We start from the raw sequence: 25,778 nt of genomic DNA, 5'->3' as shown, positions 1-25,778 counted from the left end.
TGTTGCCATTTATACAATTTTACAGAAACTGCCTGTTTCCACCACAGCTGTGGTGATTTGTTTTTTTTAAGTGTATGATTTTCCTCGCATAAAAACTGGATGTGAACGTGGTGAGTGATGGAACAAATGTTTACAATGCATTTGTATACCCTACACACTAGAAGGCGCTGTAGCCTTGGCTGAACCTGGAGCCATGTGGCCACAGAGTTTCTAAACGTAGAAATGCAACATCGCGAGACTTCCGGGAACATTTGCGAAACAGAACAAACAGGCCAGGGTCTGGGACTTGAGAAGTCAATGAGAGAAGTGAGAATGTCTTCCTTTGTTTTTTTTAATCGAATTCTAAAGGCACAACCTATATTCGAGCCAATGTCTAAAGTAGATGAATGTTACCACTCTAACCTCGTGAACGTGACAAACTGAAACGTTTTCATTTGTGTCTTTATATCAAAGAGTATCTTTGATACGACTGTGTGCACACGCGCAGTTTGGCGCGAGACGACCATTAGACCCTATAACGTGTCTCTACGCATGAGCTTTGCTAGCCAACGTCGCCCTGACATCGCCTACAAACGTGATCGGGGATTTAAACTCGAGAAGCAGTTTTAGCCTATCTTCATACTGTACTGTCTTTGATATGGCCATTCCACAAGCGTATCTAGATGATGTTCGTTTCCGGGTGCGCCTTATATCGCAATCCGGTTCCCTGCGGTTCGGAATAAGGACCGGGGCGTTTCTAAAAGAAAGCCTCAAAACCCGACCTCCAACGGGCTTTTCAAGGGATTTTTAAGCGGCGTTCCCTCCGCTTTCATATGCTACGCGCCCCGGCGAGGGTGCACTGCACCGGCGCTCAATGGTGGTGCAATTCTCTCTGCGTTAGCATACTCGCTAACAACATCGATTTCTACTCCACCCCCTCTCTAACCGGCTGTAGCTACTAGGCAATACCCAGTAGCTAGGGGTGAGCTGTAAAACCCTATTTGCCCATTCAATTCCTCCTCATCACATCCATCCACAGCGCTAGAAGATTGTTGACTTGGGAGGGCCATCGCAAGACTATTCTTGAAGGATCCCTGCATCGGATTCGGGATTTAAGGCCCTCGGGGTTTAACCCGCAATCATTTCATTCATAAACTCCCCAAAGCCTGTCTTCTCGGTCAATGTTTTGGTCAGTTTTAATACAATGTTTAAACTTATTTTACGTCAATAGTACCAGTTCGTGATTTTTCCTTTCTACCTCAACACTTCATTGTAATTCTCCTCCCAGCCGTCTTAGTTAACACTAGCTATATCTGACGGCCCCTTTCCTCCCCATCAACCTTGGAGCGCAATTGGGTTTAGCTGCTTCTGGCAATCTGTGCAACGATCGCTGCTCAGTGGTAACTGCTCGCAGCACACTGTGCTCATCTCTCGTGGGGAAGATATCAGATAATAGGACGCCTCCTACTCGGACAGTGCGAGACATCGGGCTCCGACACGAATACGGTGGCCTGTGTAGCCAGCAATAGAGCTCTGTGGAAATCGAATCCTCCACACAGACGGTGCTCAGGTGCTCGCAATGCCCGGCCCGGCGGCCGGCAGTAAATCTCGGGTGTACGCCGATGTCAACACTTTGAAGAGCAGGGAATATTGGGACTATGAAGCCCACGTGCCTAGCTGGAGGTGAGATGTTTATATATTCAAGACCAAGATATTAAAACATCATAATGCACTATTTAGTATTTTATTGGCAAATGCTTTATCAAGTATGATAACACTGTTGATGTCGATACGTGTATTCTATTTGTCTTTTGTTTTATTGTATGTCTAAATACTCAGCGATTTCCAGCTACTACAACAACGACACATAATATTTTACTACTTACTGGATTATGTTCCAATGGCCATAATATTGTTCGATTGCTTTTGGATCTTTGTGGGCGGATGCAATATTGATATATTATATATAATCATAATACATTAGTATCAATAAGGCGTATTTTGAAAACCACCTAATTTGGAGAATAATATGTATTTTTGGAGACCTAAAGTTTTGTCGGGAACGTGCATGGTTATGTCACTCTTGATTGGGATGGGAAAGTCATCAATATGCGAGATCGAGCAGGCCTAGCTGGCAGTTGACGCTGACAAGGCAGTACCGAATGACGCTTGTGAATTTTACTACTGTAGCTACTTCCTATGTTCTACTTTTCGATATTTCCACATAAGCAACATGTGAACTTCGTAGGGGCATATCAAATTGGTTGTCAAATGAAAGCTAAATATGTTTTGTAGAAATTAAAGGCATAGATAGATACACTACTCTGGATAAACAGATGGAAAATGGGTCGTAGAATATCAGAAATGCATCAAAACACAATGTTGTCATAAACACCGCTGCCAACTATTATCAACACTTTAGTTTTAGATAAATTGTTTACCTTCTGTAAGTTTATGAAATATTGCCTTGTGCCTTGAAATTCCGTTACCAAAAACCCACATATCTTTAAGATATTTCCAAATAGGATAATAGGAGGATAATGAAGGTTAAAATCAAATTTGATTTGTCACGTGTTGAATACAACAGATGTAGAGTAGACCTTACCAAGAAAATATTTACAAAATAAACTATGGTAAAAAATAAAATAAAAATACCACAAAATAACAATTATGGCATACTGGTACCGAGTCAATGTGTGGAGGTACAGGTTAGTTGAGGTCATTTGTCCATGTAGGTAGGTGTTCAGCAACCTTATGGCTTGGGAGTAGAAGCTGTTAAAGAGCCATTTGGACCTAGACTTGGCACTCTGGTACCGCTTACCATGCTGTTGCATAGAGAGCAGTTTATGACTTGGGTGACTAGAGGCATTGTCGTGCCCTCTTCACAACTTTCTTGGTGTGTTTGGACCAGGATAGTTTGTTGGTGATGTGGACCCCAAGGAAGTGAAACTCTCGACCCGCTCCACTACAGCCCCGTCAATGTGAATGGGGACGTGTTCGTCCCTCCTTTTCCTGTAGTGCTCGATCATTTCATTTGTCTTGCTCACATTGATGGACAGGTTGTTGTCCTGGCACCACACTGTCAGGCCTCTGACCTCCTCCCTATAGGCTCTCCCATCGTTGACAGTGAGAAATTGCGTAGCGCGATTTCTTGTAAGTATCTGGATTAGTGTCCTGCTCCTTGAAAGCGACAGCTCTAGCCTTTAACTCGGTGTGGATGTTGCCTGTAATCCATGGCTTCTGGTTGGGATATGTACATCGGTCACTGTGAGGACGACATCGTCGATGCACTTATTGATGAAGCCGGTGACTGAGCTGATATACTCCTTAATGCCATTGGATGAATCCTGGACTATATTCCAGTCTGTGCTAGCAAAACAGTCCCGTAGCATCCGCGTCATCCGCCCACTTCCGTATTGAGCGAGTCACTGGTACTTCCTGATTTCGTTTTTGCTTGTAAGCAGGAATCAGGAGGACAAAATTATGGACAGATTTGCCAAATAGGTCGGGCAGGTAGCCTAGTGGTTAGAGTGTTGGACTACTAACCGAAAGGTTGCAAGAACAAATCCCCGAGCTGACAAGGTAAAAATCTGTCATTCTGCCCCTGAACAAGGCAGTTAACCCACTGTTCCTAAGCCGTCATTGAAAATAAGAGTTTGTTCTTAACTGACATGCCTAGTTAAATAAAGGTTTAAAAAATTGTGTGTGGAGTAAAGATGGTCTAGAGTTTTTTAAATTTGATTTATTTTTAATATCCTCTGCTTGCCCATGTGACATGCTGGTAGAAATGAGGTAAAACAGATTTACATTTGGCTGCATTAAAGTCCTCGGCCACTAGAAGCGCCGCTTCTCGTTGAGCGTTTTCTTATGGCCTCATACAGCTCGTTGAGTGTGGTCTTAGTGCCAGCGTCGGTTTGTGGTGGTAAATAGATGGCTACAAAAAAATATAGATAGCTTATCATGAGGTATTCTACCTCCGGCTAGCAATACCTCGAGACTACCTTAATATTAGGCATTGCGCACCAGCTGTTATTGACAAATAGACACACACCCTTACCCCTTGTCTTATCAGACATACAGTGGGGAGAACAAGTATTTGATACACTACCGATTTTGCAGGTTTTCCTACTTACAAAGCATGTAGAGGTCTGTAATTTTTTAAATCATAGGTACACTTCAATTTAAGTGGACCTTATACAACAATCCAGAAAATCACATTGTTGTATGATTTTTAAGTAATTCATTTGCATTTTATTGCATGACATAAGTATTTGATTACATCAGAAAAGAAGACCTTAATATTTGGTACAGAAACCTTTGTTTGCAATTACAGAGATCATACGTTTCCTGTAGTTCTTGACCAGGTTTGCACACACTGCAGCAGGGATTTTGGCCCACTCCTCCATACAGACCTTCTCCAGATCCTTCAGGTTTTGGGGCTGTCCCTGGGCAATACGGACTTTTTGCTCCCTCCAAAGATTTTCTATTGGGTTCAGGTCTGGAGACTGGCTAGGCCATTCCAGGACCTTGAGATGCTTCTTACGGAGCCACTCCTTAGTTGCCCTGGCTGTGTGCTTCGGGTTGTTGTCATGCTGGAAGACCCAGCCACGACCCATCTTCAATGCTCTTACTGAGGGAAGGAGGTTGTTGGCCAAGATCTCGCGATACATTGCCCCATCCATCCTCCCCTTCATACGGTGCAGTCGTCCTGTCCCCTTTGCAAAAAAGCATCCCCAAAGAATGATGTTTCCACTTCCATGCTTCATGGTTGGGATGGTGTTCTTGGGGTTGTACTCATCCTTCTTCTTCCTCCAAACACGGCTAGTGCAGTTTAGACCAAAAAGCTCTATTTTTGTCTCATCAGACCACATGACCTTCTCCCATTCCTCCTATGGATCATCCAGATGGTCATTGGCAAACTTCAGACGGGCCTGGACATGCGCTGGCTGGAGCAGGGGGACCTTGCATGCGCTGCAGGATTTTAATCCATGACGGCGTAGTGTGTTACTAATGGTTTTCTTTGAGACTGTGGTCACAGCACTCTTCAGGTCATTGACCAGGTCCTGCCGTGTAGTTCTGGGCTGATCCCTCACCTTCCTCATGATCATTGATGCCCCACGAGGTGAGATTTTGCATGGGCACCAGCCTGAGTGGAGAACAGGAGGGCTTCTTAAAGAAAAACTAACAGGTCTGTGAAAGCTGGAATTCCTACTGGTTGGTAGGTGGTCAAATACTTATGTCATGCAATAAAATGCAAATTAATTACTTAAAAATCATACAATGTGATTTTCTGGATTTTTGTTTTAGATTCCGTCTCTCACAGTTGAAGTGTACCTTTGATAAAACAAATTACAGACCTCTACATGCTTTGTAAGTTGGAAAACCTGCAAAATCAGAACACCTGCAAATCAAATACTTGTTCTCCCCACTGTAGCTGTTCTGTCCTGCCGATGTACGGAAACCCCAGCCAGCTGTATATTATCTGTGTCATCGTTCAGCCACGACTCTGTAAATCATATTTTTTTTACAGTTTTTAATGTCCCGTTGGTAGGATAGTCTCAAACGGGAGCTCATCCAGTTTATTCTTCAGTGATTGCAAGTTGTCTAATAGAACGGATGGTAGAGGCGGATTACCCACTCGCCGACGAATTCTCACAAGGCACCCTGATCTCCGCCCCCTGTATTTCCTTATTTTCTTCATGCGAATTACAGGATTTGGGACTTGTCTGGGAGCAACATTATGTCCTTCGCGTCCGACTCATTAAAGAAAATCTTTGTCCAGTTCTAGGTGAGTAATCGCTGTTAGCAATCAACATTATGTACAAAATAAGTTACAAACAAATTGGTTAGGGTCCCGTAAAATGGCAGCCATCCCCTCCGGTGCCATTCCGTAACAGGTAATAGTAAACCTACCAATTAGTTATATTGATTTTTACTGATATGTATTTTGTTTATGAATTATTAAGTGATTAAAACTCAAAATTCCGTTATCAAATTGGTAACAGAATTACCAAAAAATCTGTAATGGAATTACTGCAGCTGAATTGGCTATAATGGGAAATCACAATAGTCACAAACCACAGTTGGTTCACCTGCTTACTGTCCTCCCTTCCACTGGCATATTGTTATGTTCAGCTCATAGCAGTTTTCTTTGTCTTTCTGTTGTCTTATGGTCAAACCAAGACTGTTTTAACAGTCTGGAAACCACTCCCTCGCTCTGCCTTTCTCTAATTCTCCAGTTAATGTCACATCTTCCAGCTCTTACTAACACCTACCCATGAGTAGGGCTGTTGCAGTGACCATATTATCACCACTCCGGCAGTCACGAGTCATGAAAGCAGCCAAATTTCACACGACTGTTCTGTCACGGTAATTAGGCTTCTCCAAGCTCTGATGCTGCTGATGGTCATTAGTAGCCTACCAAACTTGCTAACTGCCTGTTACTCAACACTCTATTGTCACTCTAATCACTCTGACATCCATGCAAATGTTTTTTTGAAAATCTAATCAAATACTTAATCAGAGCCCATGAGCTCATGTTGCGCAACATTTCAATAGGCTATGCAATTGCGCAAGAAAACCGAGTGATGGCCTCTACTACAAAGAGGAGGATTCGCTTTCTACAGGCTAGGGCTACTCTGTTTATTTCTTAACTTTCCTAACATTAAGCACATTGCTTATATTTACAGCAGGAGTATAACCTACCTGGTTGGCATGAAAATTAACCACGGGGAAAAGCGTCCTCCATTTGCTATTTAAGTGCATGGATTACTTATTTTTCCCCTTTGCCCCTGTTTCGATACAGGTGCATGATAATGTTCCATTCTTAATCAAAACAAATTTCACACATATATTATTTAGTATATGTAAATGCAAAATTTAATCAAGAATATGGGTGACAATATTGCTTATCACTTGTGAATGATGCCCAGCATAAGAAACAAAGCCTTTTCTTACTACTTTTTTAAATCATAGCCGCACACCTCATGTAGCCTAGCCCATAGGCCTATATGTTTTAATAAGCTTTGTATCACATCTAAAGTGGCCAAATAACTTCTTAAAATTAAGCACGTTGGGCTCAACACGCCTTGTAAAGCAGATTAACTGGAATACATGAGCGGCACATGAGATTCAAATTTGGGGAAGATAATTTTCACCATTAAAAATGCACCTTTATAATAAAAGCATTACATGCATAATTACATTTGCAGTCACTTTTGATAATGTTTTTTTCCGCTAATGGAACATTTGCGTTTATAGCCTACTACCATTGTGCACATTGTTGCGCTTATAATGTGAAGATATAGCCTAATAGTTTATCAATTTTAAGCTAAATGTTCTGATCTGTTGTGTAAGCCACATTGCGTAAACGTTTTTTTTTTTATGCTAGTGGTTGTATTAATTTGGAATCTCTCATTCCACAACTGTCCCATACTATGTTTGGAATATGTATTTCTCGCACAGAGTAGAATAGGTTGACCTTTGTACTATGGGGGATAGTAGGTTGACATAGACTAGTGCTTTTGCTGTTTGTTAGGCCTACTCATCTTGTTCGCCGATGAAAAGAAAATGTGGACAGTTCTTCCAATATCTTCAATATGCACCTCGGAATATGATAAGGACACGCGCAGTTGCGTCCCCGATGTGTCTGTTTTCACTTGTAGCCTGTGAGAATGACCTGATCATGTGTTGGAGCGTGCAGCACTCAGGGGAAGGGGCACAACGGCCACTGGCTGCAAACGCCATGGATTCTTTTAGGATGCATTACTGCACACAAACGGGATGCCGCCGTTAAATTCTAGGCATTATCAAGTGCTTGTCAAATTGTGAATGAGTGACTGATATAGTGTGTACAGCCTGTGCAAAAAACTAAGCAGAGCTCATGCCTTTCAAGTGACTTATTTTCAAATCCTCATTAGTCGCATCATGCAGACTGACAATGTATTAAAAATAAAAACATAGCCCAATGTTTGTGGAACAACTAAAGTTATATTAACTCTAAATTAATCATATAGGAATTAGTGATGCACCAATATTACATTTTTGGCCAATATCCAATATTTTCCTTGCAAAAAAAAAACCCTGATACTGATAACTGATATTTAGAATTTTAACTGCGTTTTAAACATTCTAGTACAGTTAAATAGTTAACGCACAACGGACACAGCAGTCTAAGGCTCTGCATCTCAGTGCAAGAGGCGTCACTACAGTCCCTGGTTCGAATCCTGGCTGTATTATATCCGGCCGTGATTGGGAGTCCTATAGGGCGGCTCACAATTGGCCCAGCGTCGTCCGGGTTTGGCCGGGGTAGGCCATCATTGTAAATAATAATTTGTCCTTAACTGACTTGCCTAGTTAAATAAAGGTTACACACAAACCATACTGACCAAAAAGTTAGTTTGTTGGCATTTACGTAGGTCCCCATTACCAGTAAAACAATCCAAACCAACTTCTTTCACTTACTTGCTGTGCTGTTTCGTTGTCCATTAGTTCAGTCGTTTCATTCTCAACCAGAATTTCTATGGAACGCCATTTGGGTCTTTGCATGTCAAATAAGCCTGTTGACCAATCAGGACCTGAATCTGACTGCACGTCACATAATAATTTAACGCGTTCATAAATTTTCACGTAGTTATTACACATTGATTACACTATCACTCGTCACAACATTCATAGATACGTATGCTATAAAGTTGTCTCGCACACTTACAGTGCTGGTCATAAATAAAAAGCTAGCTATCTCATGGATGCAAACAATTTTTTATGTTATTGTTTTATTTTTTATTAACTAATATCAACAAACAAAAGAAGAATAGTCACATGCAAACAAGCATACAAACAAACTATTTACATTGCCAGGAATCCTAAACAAACAAATCATATTAATTAATAATACAACAAGTTTTAGTTGCCTTTTTGTTTTTCATTTTAGTTAAAGTGGTGTCATATTGTTTAAACTCATTTATAAAGTGATATAATGTGAAAAAAAGTTAGGTTTTGAATTAGACCATTTGCATTTGTGAATGTGAAATTTACCTAGTATTATTAGCAATTGGATTAAATAAACTATATCTTTATCTATGTCAGGTTTTCTAAAATAAATCAGTATATCAAAACCATTAAGTAGTACAACCGGTCCTATTTTCTTTTTATAACGAAATTCTGTATGTCAATCCAAAACATTCTACGATAAATAAAGGCAAAAAAACAAATGCAAAATGGTCTCCTTCTCCATTCCACAGAAATCACTTATATTCAATATTCAGCTTGAATCTTTCCAAAACATCTTTCACAGGATCAATTCTATGGAACATTTTAAATTAAACTTCCCTTACTTTGTTACTGATACAATATTTATTAGCAATTTTCCATACTTTCACCTATTGTATATCACCATAGATATTTGACCAAAATAATCTTGCTGAGGGAATTGTAGTAGCACAAACAATATTCCTAATCTGTTTATAGCTACATTTATCATTGATGTTAATATTGCCAATGAATATATTTTCATGTAAATCTTTGTTACTTACATCAACCACAGAGGAATTTAAGAGATACTACCCCCCTTGGAATTGCATCAAAAACAATTGCCTATTCTTTCTGGGTTATTGGAATTTTACATTTATCAAGAAATTCCCCATATGAGAGTAGATACCCATCTTTATTCAGTAACTGACCAACCAAAATAATTTTCTTCTCAAACCAGTTATGAAAAAAATACATTTATACGATTTAAAAATATCTTTGTTGTTCCATGAAAAGTATCTGTGAGGGGAAAATGGTGTTTATACGCTAACATCTAAGCTAGAATTGCCTGTTTATGGAATTTGGCCAACTTTACTGGGGTTTTATCAAAATGACATCAAAGCAAAAATTCTAAACCACCAACATTCAAATAATTATATACTTAGGGAAGATATTCTAAATACTGTTCTGGTTCTTAATATCAGAATCCAATTTATTTTAAAAGCATTATTTAGAGTATTGAAATCTAAAACCTCAAGACTTCCTTGTTCATGGATGCAAACAATGTTCTTCCCCAAAAAACATAGCAAACCGTCATAATCTAGGTGTCGTCATCTTAAACAACCCTAATTTATAAAACCGTTCTTATTTGATTAATGGTGGTCGGACCCATCTATGTGTAGCTATAAGGATTAGCCACAATAGTGGAATTTGCGGTTAGCCTTCAAAATAAAAGTATGGCATAATTGTACTATTTGTATCACTGTCAATTACATACTTTTATTTTGAAGGCAAACCGCAAATTCCTCTATTGTGCCTAATCCTTATTGTGGCTAGCTTCACAACACAACCCGGTCTGGTCGCGCCTCACGAGCCAGATGAGGCTAGCTGGCTGCTTATAACGTTAGTTTTGGGCAACAAGGTTAAATTGCTGGCTAGCTATTTATTTCCATTTACTGAAGTTCAATTTCAATAGGTAAACAACAAGTGGCAACTTAGCTAATACTTTGGGGGAAAAATTATTTTTACCTTTAATTTAACAAAGTCAGTTAAGAATAAATTCTTATTTTTCAATGACTGCCTAGGAACAGTTGGAATTGATCTTGCAACCTTTCGGTTACTAGTCCAACGCTCTAACCGCTAGGCTGCCTGCCACCACAAGGATTCCTAAATTATTGCTAAGAACAATGAAAATTACTGCAGTTTCTACTGGTCATTGTTTTCAGGCTGGTTGTAATGGTGCTAGCGAGGTACCAAGCTAAAGCTAGCTACCCCAGAAGTTGCGGTCGAACATGTGATGCTTTATTACCAACGCGGTATTTTAAACACATCGTTAGTGGCCGGTGTTTGCTCGTTTGCAGACTTATTTTGTACAGCTTTGACAGTGCTACTGTATGTTTTTTGACATGCAAAGACCCTAAACGGCGTTCCATAGTATGTATGTCATGAAGCTAATAGCAGAGACGCTATTACAATGTAACCGAGAACGGTTGATTTTCAAGGGCAATGAATTCCATTATCTTGGCATTAATGGATTTCTCCTTTGCGTTGTCTCGCTGAAATGTTCTTACTCTTTCAAATGACTACTGGACTTGTTGACTGCTCGATCCTCCCAGGTGAGGAGTTCTGTGTTGACGTGTAGCGCAACATTTTAAGTGGCGTCATTACATCATGTTATATAGGTATGCAGTCAGGTTTCACATCGGTTTTGCACATATCGGCCGATACCGATGTTGGTATTTTTATAAGAATATGTTCACTGATATATCGTGCATCCCTAATAGGAATACCTATTTCTTTGTTAACAGCTGAACACAGAATGTGTGCGCACTCCCTCAAATCGTTTGGAGGAAATATCCTTTTTTATTCAGCTTTGTTCAATTGTATTCTTCATACTATAAAATTATGCCATGGAATTCTAAGCAAATATTGTCTGCTGAATGAACTAGTGTAGCCCACAGCCATTTGGCATAGCCAGAACAGGACATCTCAGAGTATGCTTTTCTGTTCTTCTGAAATAGACTACATTTCCTCATATCATTAGTATTGTACAGTGAGTAGAGCACAGAGTACAGTCCAGTACAGTAGGACAGTACAATACAGTGAAACATGAGGAGAATGACATTCATATCAATAGTTATGCATTTCTGTGTAGTACTGATCATGGACCAATGATGTAATTCCGTTTCCCAGTTGTAAATCCACTTCACTTACTGTAGTTCAATAGCCAAAATAGATTTGTTCAAACTCAAGGTACCATGTCCTAGCTGACACCCCATTCTTTCTGCAGATATCTTTGAGTTAGGGTTGGGTGATATGTCAAATTAATTCAAATGTATGTTTTTGTGTGATATTCCAAATGCCTGTATTTCAAGAATCAATGTTATTAAATGTTTGGTCTTTAAAAAAAAAAGTGTTTATGCCCACTTGTTCTCATGTCTTTTTGACTTCTGTGCTGTGTGCAATGATTTTGGGCCAAGGATCATCAACTAGATTCAGCCTTGACACAATTTATTTTCTTCTTGAGTGGATGGTCAGGGGGCCAGAACATGATTACAAATCATTTTTAGACTGAAAATGTTTAGGTGTGAAAAACCTAGCAGCGTTGCAGTTCTTGACACAAACTCACACAAATCTAATTCATTTGAGAATACTTTGGAACAGATTTCCAAAATTAAAATAACTTGCAGCTGATTTACTAGTGTTTTTACAGTATTTTATGTCTAACAATAAAATATATATTTTGAATCACTACCCCATCTCTGTACCCCACACATACAATTATCCGTAAGGTCCTCAGTCGAGCAGTGAATTTCAACCACAAAGACTAGTCCCCCCCCCAATGCATCACAAAGAAGACTTTTAAAAAGCAGACATTGAATATATCCCTCTGATCATAGGGAGGTTAATGAATTACACTTTGGGTGTACACCCAGTCACTACAATGATACAGGCGTCCTTCCTAACGAAGTTGCAGGAGAGGAAGGAAACCGCCCAGGAATTTCCCCATGAGTTTAAAACAGTTAAAGTTTAATGGCTGTGATAGGAGAGAACTGAGGATGGATCGACAACATTGTAGTTACCCTACAATACTAACCTAATTGACAGAATGAAAAGAAGGACACCTGTACAGAATACAAATATTCCAAAACATGCATCGTGTTTGGAACAAGGTACTAAAGTAATACTGCAAAAAGCAATTAACTTTGTCCTGATTACAGTATGTTATGTTTGGGGCAAATCCAATGCAACACATTACTGAGTACCACTCTACATATTTTCAAGTATAGTGGTGGCTGCATCATGTTATGGGTATGCTAGTAATCGTTAAAGATGAGAGATTTTCAGGATAAAAAGTAAATGGAATAGAGCTAAGCACAGGCAAAATCCTGGAGGAAAACTTGGTTTAGTTTGCCTTCCACCAGACACTGGGAGATTAATTCACCTTCCAGCAAGACAATAACCTAAAACACAAAGCCAAATCTACCCTGGAGTTGCTTACCAAGAATACAGTGACTGTTCCTGAGTGGCCAAGTTACAGATTGGACTTAAATCTACTTGAAAATCTATGGCAAGACCTGAAAATGGTTGTTTTGCAATGATCAACAACCAATTTGACAGAGTTTGAATAATTTTGAAAATAATAATGGACAAATGTTGCACAATCCAGGTGTGGAAAGATCTTAGAGACATAGCCAGAAAGGCTCACCAATACCCCATAATGACAAAGTGAAAACAGGTTTTTAGAAATTTTTGCAAATGTATTAAAAACAAAAAATAGAAATACCTTATTTACATAAGTATTCAGACCCTTTGCTATGAGACTCGAAATTATGCTCAGGTGCATCCTGTTTCCAATGATCTTCCTTTGAGATGTTTCTATAACTTGATTGGAGTAAACCTGTGGTAAATTCAATTGATTGGATATGATTTGGAAAGGCACACACCTACTATATGAGGTCTCACCGTTTACAGTGCATGTCAGAGCAAAAACCAAGCCATACGGTCGAAGGAATTGTCCGTAGAGCTCCGAGACAGAATTGTGTCGAGGCACAGATCTGGGGAAAGGTACCAACAAAATTATGCAGCTTTGAAGGTCCCCAAGAACACAGTGGCTCCCTTCCTAAATGAAAGACGTTTGGAACCACCAAGAACCTTCATAGAGCTGGCCCCTGGCCAAACTGAACAATCGGGGGAGAAGGGCCTTGAAAAATAAAAACCTTTATTTAACCAGGTAAGCTAGTTGAGAACAAGTTCTCATTTGCAACTGCGACCTGGCCAAGATAAAGCATAGCAGTTCGACACATACAACAACACAGAGTTACACATGGAATGAACAAAACATACAGTCAGTAGAAAAAAAAGAAAACAAAATCTATATACAGTGAGTGCAAATAAGGTAAAATAAGGGAGTTAAGGCAATAAATAGGCCATGGTGGTGAAGTAATTACAATATGGCAATTAAACACTGGAATGGTAGATGTGCAACAGATGGATGTGCAAGTAGAGATACTGTGGTGCAAAGGGAGCTAAATAAATAAATACAGTATGGGAATGAGGTAGATAGATGGGTTGTATACAGATGGGCTATTTACAGGTGCAGTGATCTGTGAGCTGCTCTGACAGCTGGTTCTTAAAGCTAGTGAGGGAGATGGGAATCTCCAGCTTCAGTAATTTTTGCAGTTCGTTCCAGTCAGTGGCAGCAGAGAACTGGAAGGAAAGGCGACCAAAGGAGGAATTGGCTTTGGGGGTGACCAGTGAGATATACCTGCTGGAGCGTGTGCTACGAGTGGGTGCTGCTATTGTGACCAGCGAGCTGAGATAGGGCGGGGCTTTACCTAGCAGAGACTTGCAGATAACCTGTAGCCAGTGGGTTTGGCGACGAGTATGAAGCGAGGGCCAGCCAACGAGAGCGTACAGGTCGCAGTGGTGGGTAGTATATGTGGCTTTGGTGACAAAACGGATGGCACTGTGATAGACGACATCCAGTTTGCCGAGTAGTGTTGGAAGCTATTTTATAGATGACATCGCCGAAGTCAAGGATCGGTAGGATGGTCAGTTTTACGAGGGTATGTTTGGCAGCATGAGTAAAGGAATCTTTGTTGCGAAATAGGAAGCCGATTCTGGATTTAATTTTTGATTGGAGATACTTAAAGTGAGTCTGGAAGGAGAGTTTACAGTCTAGCCAGACACCTAGGTATTTGTAGTTATCCACGTATTCTAAGTCAGCCGTCCAGAGTAGTGATGCTGGATGGGCGGGTAGGTGCGGGCAATGATCGGTTGAATAGCATGCATTTAGTTTTATTTGCGTTTAAGAGCAGTTGGAGGCCACAGAAGGAGAGTTGTATGGGATTGAAGCTCGATTGAAGCTCTGGAGGTTAGTTAACACAGTGTCCAAAGAAGGGCCAGAAGTATACAGAATGGTGTCGTCTGCGTAGAGGTGGATTACAGATTCACCAGCAGCAAGAGCGACATCATTGATGTATACAGAGAAGAGAGTCGGCCCGAGAATTGAACCCTATGGCACCCCCATAGAGGCCTTGGTCAAGCAACCCGATGGTCACTCTGACAGAGCTCTAGAGTTCCTCTGTGGAGATGGGAGAACCTTCCAGAAGGGAAACCATCTCTGCATTACTCCATCAATCAGGCCTTTATGGTAAAGTGGCCAGACGGAAGCCACTCCTCAGTAAAAGGCACATGACAGCCCGCATGGAGTTTGCCAAAAGACACATAAATGACTCTCACACCATGAAAAACAAGATTCTCCTGTCTGATTAAACAAAGATTGAATTCTTTGGTCTGAATGCCAAGTGTCACGTCTGGAGGAAACGGTGAAGCATGGTTGTGGCAGCATCATGCTGAGGGTATGTTCCAGAGAGCTCAAGACCTCAGACTGGGGTGACGGTTCACCTTCAAACAGGACAACGACCCTAAGCACACAGCCAAGACAACGGTCCACAGCCAAGACAACGGTCCTTCGCAGCCTAGCCAGAGCCCGGACTTTAACCCGATCTAACATATTTTGAGAGACCTGAAAATAGCTGTGCAGCTACGCTCCCCATCCAACCTGACGGAGCTTGAGAGGGTCTGCAGAGAAGAACGAGAGAAACTCCCCAAATACAGGTGTGCCAAGCTTGCAGCTTCATACCTAAGAAGACTCGATGCTGTAATCGCTGCCAAAGTAAAGGTTCTGAATACTTATGTAAATGTGATATTTCAGTTTTGTTTTTTAAACGAATTTGCATTAACGGGGTATTGTGTGTAGATTGAAGGGGAAAAAACTATTTAATACATTTTAGAATAAGTCTGTAATGTAACAAAATGTTGAATACTTTCCGAATCCAGTGTCTGTATTTCATTTTCAACTATTTTGCAAAAACATGTTTTCACTTTGTCATTATGGGATGTTGTGTGTGTACATGGGTGAAGGGGACACAACAAAATGTGGAATAAGTCAAGGAGTATGAATACTCTCTGTATCTGTTCCCCTATTCTCTCTCATCTAGTAACCAGGAAGACTACCAGTTGGTGCGGAAGCTCGGCAGGGGGAAGTACAGTGAGGTCTTTGAGGCCATCAACATCAACAACAATGAGAAGGTGGTGGTCAAGATCCTCAAGGTAAGTTGTTCAAGGGCTGCTTTGTTTGTCTGTATGCCCCAGTAGAGGTGGATTTGTGGTCTGTTTTCTTTAAACACCTAGTCTAAGTAAGAATCAATCAGGAAAACATCTTAAGTATCTAGGTAACCTGGATGATGCTGTCACCATTAGTTAGGCTATATGTTGTTATAAATGAAGTTACGTCAAACGTTTAGGCTACATCCTGGTCTGATTGTATGTCTGTTTATTATGACCCTGATTAGCCTGTCAAGAAAAAGAAAATCAAGCGGGAAATCAAGATCCTGGAGAATCTGCGAGGGGGAACCAACATCATCCGATTGGTGGACACAGTGAAAGACCCTGTGGTATGTCTTACAGCTCTGCTTTCCTCTAGCCATGGGCTAGTTCTTAGTCACCTGATTACATGGCCACTTCCTTACCCCTTCAAAGATCAGATTTGTTTGTTTATATTGTGAATTACTTTTGTGAATGTTCCTATACATATAATGGCTGTTGAATTAACATTCTTACACTTTATAATATCAGTACAATTAACTTTACAGATGGTGAACGTGTTTGATATTCTTTTAGTGGTGTTCACTTGACTCTTTGAAAGTTCTGCAAACTAGTCATCTATTCACATATGAAGTCTTAGACTAACTAAATTAACTGACTAATGATCTAGAAGCAGGCGAAACAGGACTCCGTCTTTCTCACATTTTGGCAGGGTTATTTTGAGAATGTTTATGGATGCAAGGGAGACAATTACCTCATCAAATAATTTATTCATCACATGTTCACTATGCTGCTACCTACAATAACAGAAATGGGAATTTTGATCATGGGGAATTAATAAGGCTAATATTAACATGGCTTTATCTTTAATTACAAAACACATGATTTCAATAGCAGCTGGGACAAAATTGGGACGTGATGCCTTGTAATTATATTATTTCATGCTCCATCTGTGCTTATGTGCTTCTGATGTGTGTGATGTGTGATGTGTGTGATGTGTGTGATGTGTGATGTGTGATGTGTGATGTGTGTGATGTGTGTGATGTGTGATGTGTGATGTGTGATGTGTGTGATGGGTGTGATGTGTGTGATGTGTGATGTGTGATGTGTGATGTGTGTGATGTGTGTGATGTGTGATGTGTGATGTGTGATGTGTGTGATGTGTGTGATGTGTGTGATGGGTGTTAAGCCACTGCACAATGATGTGTGCTCTTCCTTTTCTTTCCAGTAAATATGGCTCATAGCATGATGTCATTTTTAATGTTTGATTTATCAATGAGATTGGAATATTTCCACGATTCTCTGACCCCCTGTGTTCTGTCTCCTCTCTCTCTCTCATCTCTCTGCAGTCCCGAACGCCTGCTCTTGTCTTTGAATGCATCAATAACACAGATTTTAAGGTATAATCATTCCATCTAGGCATGGGGTTTTACTGGTTTGGGATGGTGTCATGAGTGGGGAAACTTGGTCATGTGACCCAATAAGGCTTGGTACTTTCAAATACCATGTTGGTAGCCATGACTTAGCATTGCATTGTCCAGAGAATTTTGCACCCAATGTGTTTGTGTGTCTGTATGGTTGGTTGAAGGTGTTTAGTTAAACAGTGTGTGTTGCATGATGGATGCATGCATAATATATGCATCGCATACTTGCTTTCTGCAAATTACATCTTAAACTTTTCTTCTCTCCCCAGGAGCTCTACCAGAAGTTAACAGATTTTGATATACGTTTTTACATGTATGAACTACTAAAGGTGAGTCTTGCAGTTTTACCCCGTGTGTTTTCACATGCACTCCCAGTCCTACCTTTTACCTTCCGAACTGTGGGATTAGTTTGTGGTGTCTAGTCATTATTTTGCTGCCTCTTGCATGATTTTGGTTTTTGTGTTTTCAGGCTCTGGACTACTGTCACAGTATGGGTATTATGCACCGGGACGTCAAGCCCCACAATGTGATGATTGACCACCAGATGAGGAAGGTAGGGGGAGCTCTTAACCTTTTTCAACCTTAGGTATGTAGAACCTTAGTAAGTTCGGAGTCAGATGATGTTATATGTGTCTTGTCCAATTTTTTAAGCTGTTTTAAAAGTCTACAAAGCTTACATAAATTGTCAGAGATTTGTCTGAAGTGACTTCAGTTATTTCTTTGCCAATATTGAATGGCAGTTTATAACTCTTTTAGCCTTTGTCAAATACAGTATTCTCATTGCCACCAGATGGCATCAGGGCACAAACAGGACATCAAAACCTTTTTAGTAGTAGCAGAGATATATATCCCTTATGTGCGACATTGGCAGTGTGGTTTCTATTCTAACACTATGTGGTTTGTGTTTTTGTGCTGCAGCTACGCCTGATAGACTGGGGCCTTGCAGAATTCTACCATCCTGCACAGGAATACAATGTCCGAGTAGCATCTCGCTACTTTAAGGGACCTGAGTTACTGGTGGATTACCAGGTAAATCCCCAGCACATGCAAGCAAACACACACACTGACACATGGTCATCCTGTAAATGAATAGTGCTCCAGTGTTATTGTGTACAAATTTCATTGTAATTGGTAGCTGTTTGTGTATTGATTTATAACTGTAACTGATGCGTTTTGTGGTTGGTTTCCTGTCAGATGTATGACTATAGTTTGGACATGTGGAGTCTGGGCTGCATGCTGGCCAGTATGATCTTCCAGAAAGAGCCCTTCTTCCATGGCCAGGACAATTATGACCAGGTATCCAATTCATTTACCAATGAACTGAACCTTTCTGTTGTCACTACCAAACTTCCTTTAATCTCACTACAACCCATCTTATTTCACCCTCATCTAGACCTCTCATAATATGATAACACTGACTGCTACAATCTATTAGAGCAGATAACACATTCACTACCTGATGATAACATGTACTTACCAAATGAGATTGTACATGAACAAATATTCCCTAAGACAAACCGAAACACATTTGTAAAATTGACACTGTTCTTATTTCAGCTGGTCCGAATTGCCAAAGTCCTGGGGACAGATGAGCTTTTTGGTTACTTGCGCAAATACCACATTGAACTGGACCCACGCTTCAAGGACCTTCTTGGCCAGTGAGTACCAATAGGGAGTGCCATTGAGACATGTACAGTACCTTCAGAAATTATTCATACCCCTTGACCTATTCCACATTTTGTTATATTACAGCCTGAATTCAAAATGGACTAAATATTATTATTTTTCACCCATCTACACACAATACCACATAATGACAAAGTGAAAACAAGTTTTTATAAATGTTAGTAAATTTATTGAAAATTAAAAACATAAATATCGAATTAACGTAAGTATTCACACCTCTAAGTCAATACATGTTAGAATCACCTTTTGCAGTGTATGCAAAGCAAAGCAGTGAGTCTTTTTGGGTTTTGCATACCTCTCTCTAAGAGCTTTGCATACCTACCTGTATTGTACAATATTTGCGCATTTTTAAATTTGTTTTATTCTTCAAGCTGGAAAATTGGTTGTTGATCATTGACATTCAATGTCATCTTGGTAAGCAACTCCAATGTATATTTGGCCTTGTATTTTAGGTTATTACCTGTTGACAGGCAATAACCTAAAATTATAATTACCTGTTTATTTGTCTCCCAGTGTCTGTTGGAAAGCAGACTGAACCAGATTTTCCTTTAGGGGTTTGCCAGTGCTTAGCTCTATTCCATTTAATAAACAAATAATTTTACTTCCTAGTCTTTGCTGATGATAAGCATACCCATAACATGATGCAGACACCACCATGCTTGAAAATATGAAAAGTGTTACTTAGTGATGTGTTAGATTTTCCCCAAATACAATGCTTAATATTCAGGACATACATTTTGCCTTATTGCAAACAGGAAGCATGTTTTAGAATATTTGTTTTATGAACAGTCTTCCTTTCACTCTGTTATTTAGGTTAGTATTGTGGAGTAACTACATTGTTGTCGATCCATCCTCAGTTTTCTCCTATCACAGCCATTAAACTCTGTAACTGTTTTAAAGTTACCATTGGCTTCATGGTGAAATCCCTGAGCGGTTTCCTTCCTCTCTGGCAACTGAGTTAGGAAGGACACCTGTACCTTTGTAGTGGCTGGGTGTATTGATACACCATCCAAAGTGTTATTAGTAACTTCACCAGACTCAAAGGGATATTCAATGTGTGCTTTTTTTTACCCATCTACCAATAGATGCAACTTTTTGCAAGACATTGGAAAAACCTCCCTGGCCTTTGTGGTTGAATCTGTGTTTGAAATTCGCTGCTTGACTGAGGGCCCTGACAGCTAAGAGTATGTGTGGGGTACAGAGATGAGGTAGTCATTCAAAAATCATGTTAAACACTTATTGCACACAGAGTGAGTTTATGCAACTTATTATGTGACTTTTTAAGCAGATTTTTACTCCTAAAGTTTAGGCTTGCCATAACAAAGGGGTGGAATATTTATTAAATCAAGACATTTCAAGTTTTCATCTTTAATTAATTTGTACAAATGTCTTAAAACATAATTCCAATTTTTTTATTTTTAGTTCAGGCTATAACACAACAAAATATGCAAATAGTCAAGTTGTGTGAATACTTTCTGAAGGCACTGTATTTAACTTAACTGAGTGTAAACCCTAGAGATGGGTCAGTTCCACAGATGGGTCAAGTACCAATTCTACGCTAGATGAATCACTATAGACTTAGACCATCTTTACCAGACAGTGGCCTTATAGATCCAGAAAAGGAAACATTCTTTCCCAGGTGATAATACTGTTGTGTTGAAGTGACAGCCTAGAGTAAGTTAGCTCTCTGTCTCCCCCCTCAGGCAGACACGGAAACGCTGGGAGCAGTTTGTCCAGACAGACAACCAGCACCTGGTGAGCCCTGAGGCTCTGGACCTGCTGGATAAGCTGCTGCGCTACGACCACCAGCAGAGACTGACGGCCACAGAGGCCATGGAGCACCCCTACTTCTGTGAGTAATACAACCTGAACGATTCCTGTTGACCACCTCTGTTGTGAATTGCTGGTTATTATGGCATTGAGGATATGATCTTTAACATGATGACTCTTCTACTAAGATCCTGTGCTGAAGGAACAGTCTCTCTCTAATGCGGATGGCAATATGGTGTCCAGTGGATCCACTACAGCTCGATGAAAGCAGGTGAGTGAGAGAAACACCAACACTGGTCTTATTGTAAATTTTTACATTCTTTTGGTCTGAGAGAAATTTAGCTCCATGTCAGGTGTCCAAGCAGGTTCACTGAAATTGTTCCATTGTTCTCAATTATTCTATTGCTCTGGGTTAACGCTGCTATTTAAATATTTTTTATAAAATCACTTTTAGATTTCTTAAGATAAATAAGCATCAACAGTATCATTTCTCTTACCTTTTTGTCTTTCAGAAGAACATTTGTTACCTCAAATTTTGACCCCTTTGTGGCAGAAACCTCTTCAAGTGTACAGTGACAATGGATCAAAGCACCGCTGACCAGTAATACCCTCAGATGTTCATACGGGCACACACACACACATACATGAACACACTCACACACTCCTCTGTGTCAGTCCATGGTTGGCTTGCCCCAGTTACATGTGAAGCAGCCAGACCAATGAGCTTGATGTCTCACCTCTGCCTCTGCCCCCCTTCCTCTTATCATTAGGTAAACAGAAAGTTTCAAAGACTAGAAAAAAAGGATACTTTCCTGTCATTATCCCCCCCCCCCCTCGTTAAACTAAGCATGAAGAATGAAAAGGAGCGTGAGCCTGCCCCCGCCTTCCCTCAGTCTGTCTGTCTGTCCGTCTGTGTTCAGTATTCAGCCCCTCGGCAGACTTGAGCTCAGCCTCCACACACTGTAGTACTGAAGTGGCATGGTGGACCTTTTCTCTGCTCTAGGTAGAATGATGATAATAATATTAATGAAAATAAAGGATTTTTATTTAGATTGATGTGTTTGTGTGATTTTTGGAAAATGTATTTGCCATGAGCAGTATGGCCTGCTGGGTGTTGGGTGTTTGACAAACGGTGGTTTAACAACATGTCAAAGAAAATGACTGCCACAGTTCTGTGGTCAGAGGCCATAGGACAGCTGCACACGGCCGACCTCTGTTTTTTATGTAACCTTTGTTTAACAAGGAAAGTCAGTGAAGAACAAATTCTTATTTACAATGACGGCCTAGGAACAGTGGGTTAACTGCCTTGTTCAGGGGCAGAACGACAGATTTATACCTTGTCAGCTTTGGGTTTCGATCTAGCAACCTTTCCGTTACTGGCCCAACGCTCTTACCACTAGGCTACCTGCCGCCCCACTAGGCTACCTGCCGCCCCACTAGGCTACCTGCCGCCCCACTAAGCTACCTGCCGCCCCACTAGGCTACCTGCCGCCCCACTAGGCTACCTGCCGCCCCACTAGGCTACCTGCCGCCCCACTAGGCTACCTGCCGCCCCACTAGGCTACCTGCCGCCCCACTAGGCTACCTGCCGCCCCACTAGGCTACCTGCCGCCCCACTAGGCTACCTGCCGCCCCACTAGGCTACCTGCCGCCCCACTAGGCTACCTGCCACCCCACTAGGCTACCTGCCACCCCACTAGGCTACCTGCCGCCCCACTAGGCTACCTGCCGCCCCACTAGGCTACCTGCCACCCCACTAGGCTACCTGCCGCCCCACTAGGCTACCTGCCACCCCACTAGGCTACCTGCCACCCCACTAGGCTACCTGCCACCCCACTAGGCTACCTGCCGCCCCACTAGGCTACCTGCCGCCCCACTAGGCTACCTGCCACCCCACTAGGCTACCTGCCACCCCACTAGGCTACCTGCCGCCCCACTAGGCTACCTGTTATGGTGTGTTCCATTTTTATCTTACTTATTGTTGTTCAGACAGTCTTACAGTAATTATTCAGAGAGACAACCACAAACAACCCCAGTATCTGGTGGTCAATTAACAGTGGGTCATCTATGCCATTAATTGCTGAGGAATGTGACAAAGTCTTGTCTTGACACCAAGTTGCTGCCACAACCCTTAATGGGCTTGGCTCCAAAACACACTCACCCTAGATACAGAGAAAATGCTTTGACAGACCATCCAATGTGAACCATCAGTGCTCATTCACCGACCGAGTGAGTAATCTGTTCAGCTTCGTGAACTTTACTCAAGTGTTTCCTTCATTTGGGCAGTTACCGTTTGCTTACAGTCAGAAAGGCTGCTATTTGGGCAGCGTGCTCACCAAAAATACAGCTTGTTGTGTTGTGGCCATAAACACGTTGGTGGAAAAAGTACCCAATTGTCATACATGAGTAAAAGTAACGATACTTTAAAAGAAAATGACACAAGTAAAAGTGAAAGCCACAGAGTAAAATACTACCAGATTAAAAGTATCTGGTTTGAAATATACTTAAGTATCAAAAGTAAATGTTATTTCAACATATATTTAAGCCAGGGACACACTCCAACACTCACAATTTACAAACTAAGCAATTGTGTTTAGGGAGTTCACCAGATCAGATGCAGTAAGGATGACCAGGGATGTTCTCTTGATAAGTGTTTGAATTGGACCATTTTCTGTCCTGCTAAGAATTTGATGTAATGTAACCAGTACTTTTGGGTGTCAGGGGAAAATGCATGGAGTAAAAAGTATATTATTTTCTTTAGGAATGTAGTAGAGTAAATGTAGTCAAAAATGTAAAAAAAATGTAAGTATAGGAATCCCAAAAACGACTTCAGTAAAAATACTTTAAAGTACTATTTAAGTACATTACACCACTGCATAGACATCATCCACAGAAGTGATTGACTATTGCCAAAAGGAGCGCACCGGCCATCTCCGTGAGTAGTAGCCTATGGCTTCATCTTCGTCATTAGGTGAGTCCGTGTGCCACTGGAAACTATTTAGTAGCCTACTGTAGCCTATAATAAAAACATATATTTATAATGGCCTGGACTATTGTTTGAATTCAAGGCCAGATTGATCTCAGTTTGTCAGAGTAGCCTATAAAAAATAACTTCCCGGGCCTATGATCTCTTAATCCTGCCCTGGTGAATACTTATGTAAATTAGATATTTTTGTATTTCATTTTCAATACATTTGCCAACATTTCTAAAAACATGTTTTCACTTCCATGTGCTATTGAGTGTACAGGTTTGAGAAGTTTTTATTTTGTATCCATTTTGAATTCAGCCTTTAACACAACAAAATGTGGAATAAGTCAAGGGGATGAATACTTTATGAAGGTACTGTAGATGCATTCATGCTGTGACCCTTACTGTAAGTAGAGCAGTGCTACTGGAAAGCTTTGTCATCGGACACTTGCTGCGCCTGAGTGCATAAGGCGCAGCCCCATCCCTGTTCCACAGGAGGAGCTCCTGTGAATGGGATTACTGGGAGGGCAGGTGACCTAATGCAGTGTCCTTCACTTTTGCTCACAAGTGTCTGTGATCAACTCAGGAACTGATGCAGTTTCTCCACAACACTTATCCTCTGCCAAAATGTCCACCTATCTGAATCAGAGCCCCTGATTCTTTGTACATCTGTAATAATGAGGCAAGCTTAGCTGATACATGTAGGCTAATGGTATTCTTGTGTAACCTTGGTAAGTGTTATGGACACCATGCAGTACACTTTGTGGTGAGACTGTACCAGGTCACACTAATTGGCTCCTTAATTTGTTTGACCTCAATGTCAGAATACAGGAGTAAGAACATTTGGTGAGATGGAGAAGATGTGCGTGTATAGTACAGTACAGATCTGGTGTCCTTCTCAGACCACATACATCAACTTGTTCCCACTGGGCATACGCTGGTTGAAATAACTTTGTTTCCACATCATTTCAATGAAATTATGTTGAACCAATGTGGAATAAACGTTGAGTTGATGTCTGTGCCTAGTGGGTTGTCTCTCACACCCCGAGTTGCAGAGCAAGGCTTATGTGGGGGCAGGTACACTAGCTTTAAGGAGTCGGGCCAGTAATCAAAAGGTTGCTGGTTCAAATTCCCGAGCTGTCTAGGTGATACATCTGTCAATGTGCCTTAGAGCAAGGCACTTAACCCTAATTGCTCCTGTAAGTCTCTCTGGATAAGAGGGTCTGCTAAATGACTCAAATGTAGCAAACTACATTGACTTGTATAGGGGGTCCATTGACCATTTAATTAGTATGTCTCCACCAAAGGAACCGGAGACCAGTTAAAATGATGTAAATAAGTACTGTAACTGGTGCTGGAGCCAAACAGCCACTTAGCTAAATGTGTGTTTCTATCAGTAACAACATGGAGCCCTCCTAACTTTCGAATAACCTTTTGTTGAGATGCGTTGTTATTGATTGTGTATCCAGTGTCTGCACCATAGGGGTTTGCTTTTGACTCTACAGATGAAGGATCGTGATCACCCTGTTGCAGGAGAACTTGTCCATTAATTATATTCCACATAATAATTCACATTTCCTGTTGCTGCATGATTATTTTCCTACTGTAGCAAACTGGTTCAAATTAAGTTCCTACATCTGTGTATGTTTAGCTATGCCATTGGGACCTAATTTTGATTTTGCATGTGCAGCTGCATCACGTCTTGTTTTTGGTTATGAGTGTGTAGCCCAACCTCAGAGCCCTGTTCACCATTCTGTGCAAGGCGGTGGTGGCTGGACTATGGAGTTGTATTTTAGTGTAAAATCCTACTGTTCCATGTTTCTGAATGAGTTAGCTATGATCACCATTTCTATGAGAATTGACCCTGAGTG

General features: G+C 40.9%; 1 protein-coding gene across 1 annotated transcript; it reads left to right on the top strand.

Annotated features, from left to right (window-relative positions):
* Positions 1-373: 373 nt before the first annotated feature.
* LOC118401354 (casein kinase II subunit alpha') lies at positions 374-21,991 on the top strand. Its single transcript, XM_035798780.1, has 12 exons — positions 374-1,662; positions 15,954-16,065; positions 16,308-16,409; positions 17,409-17,459; positions 17,753-17,812; positions 17,953-18,036; positions 18,402-18,512; positions 18,678-18,779; positions 19,041-19,141; positions 20,873-21,021; positions 21,128-21,210; positions 21,452-21,991. The coding sequence occupies exons 1-11, from the start codon at positions 1,559-1,561 to the stop codon at positions 21,202-21,204; spliced, it is 1,053 nt and encodes a 350-aa protein (XP_035654673.1). The 5' UTR covers positions 374-1,558; the 3' UTR covers positions 21,205-21,210; positions 21,452-21,991.
* The last annotated feature ends 3,787 nt before the right edge of the window (positions 21,992-25,778 follow it).

Source organism: Oncorhynchus keta, chromosome 22, assembly GCF_023373465.1.
Source record: "Oncorhynchus keta strain PuntledgeMale-10-30-2019 chromosome 22, Oket_V2, whole genome shotgun sequence".
NCBI classification, from domain to species: Eukaryota; Metazoa; Chordata; class Actinopteri; order Salmoniformes; family Salmonidae; genus Oncorhynchus; species Oncorhynchus keta.
Note: the sequence above shows the minus strand (reverse complement) of the source record. Positions and strands in the feature narration are given on the sequence as shown.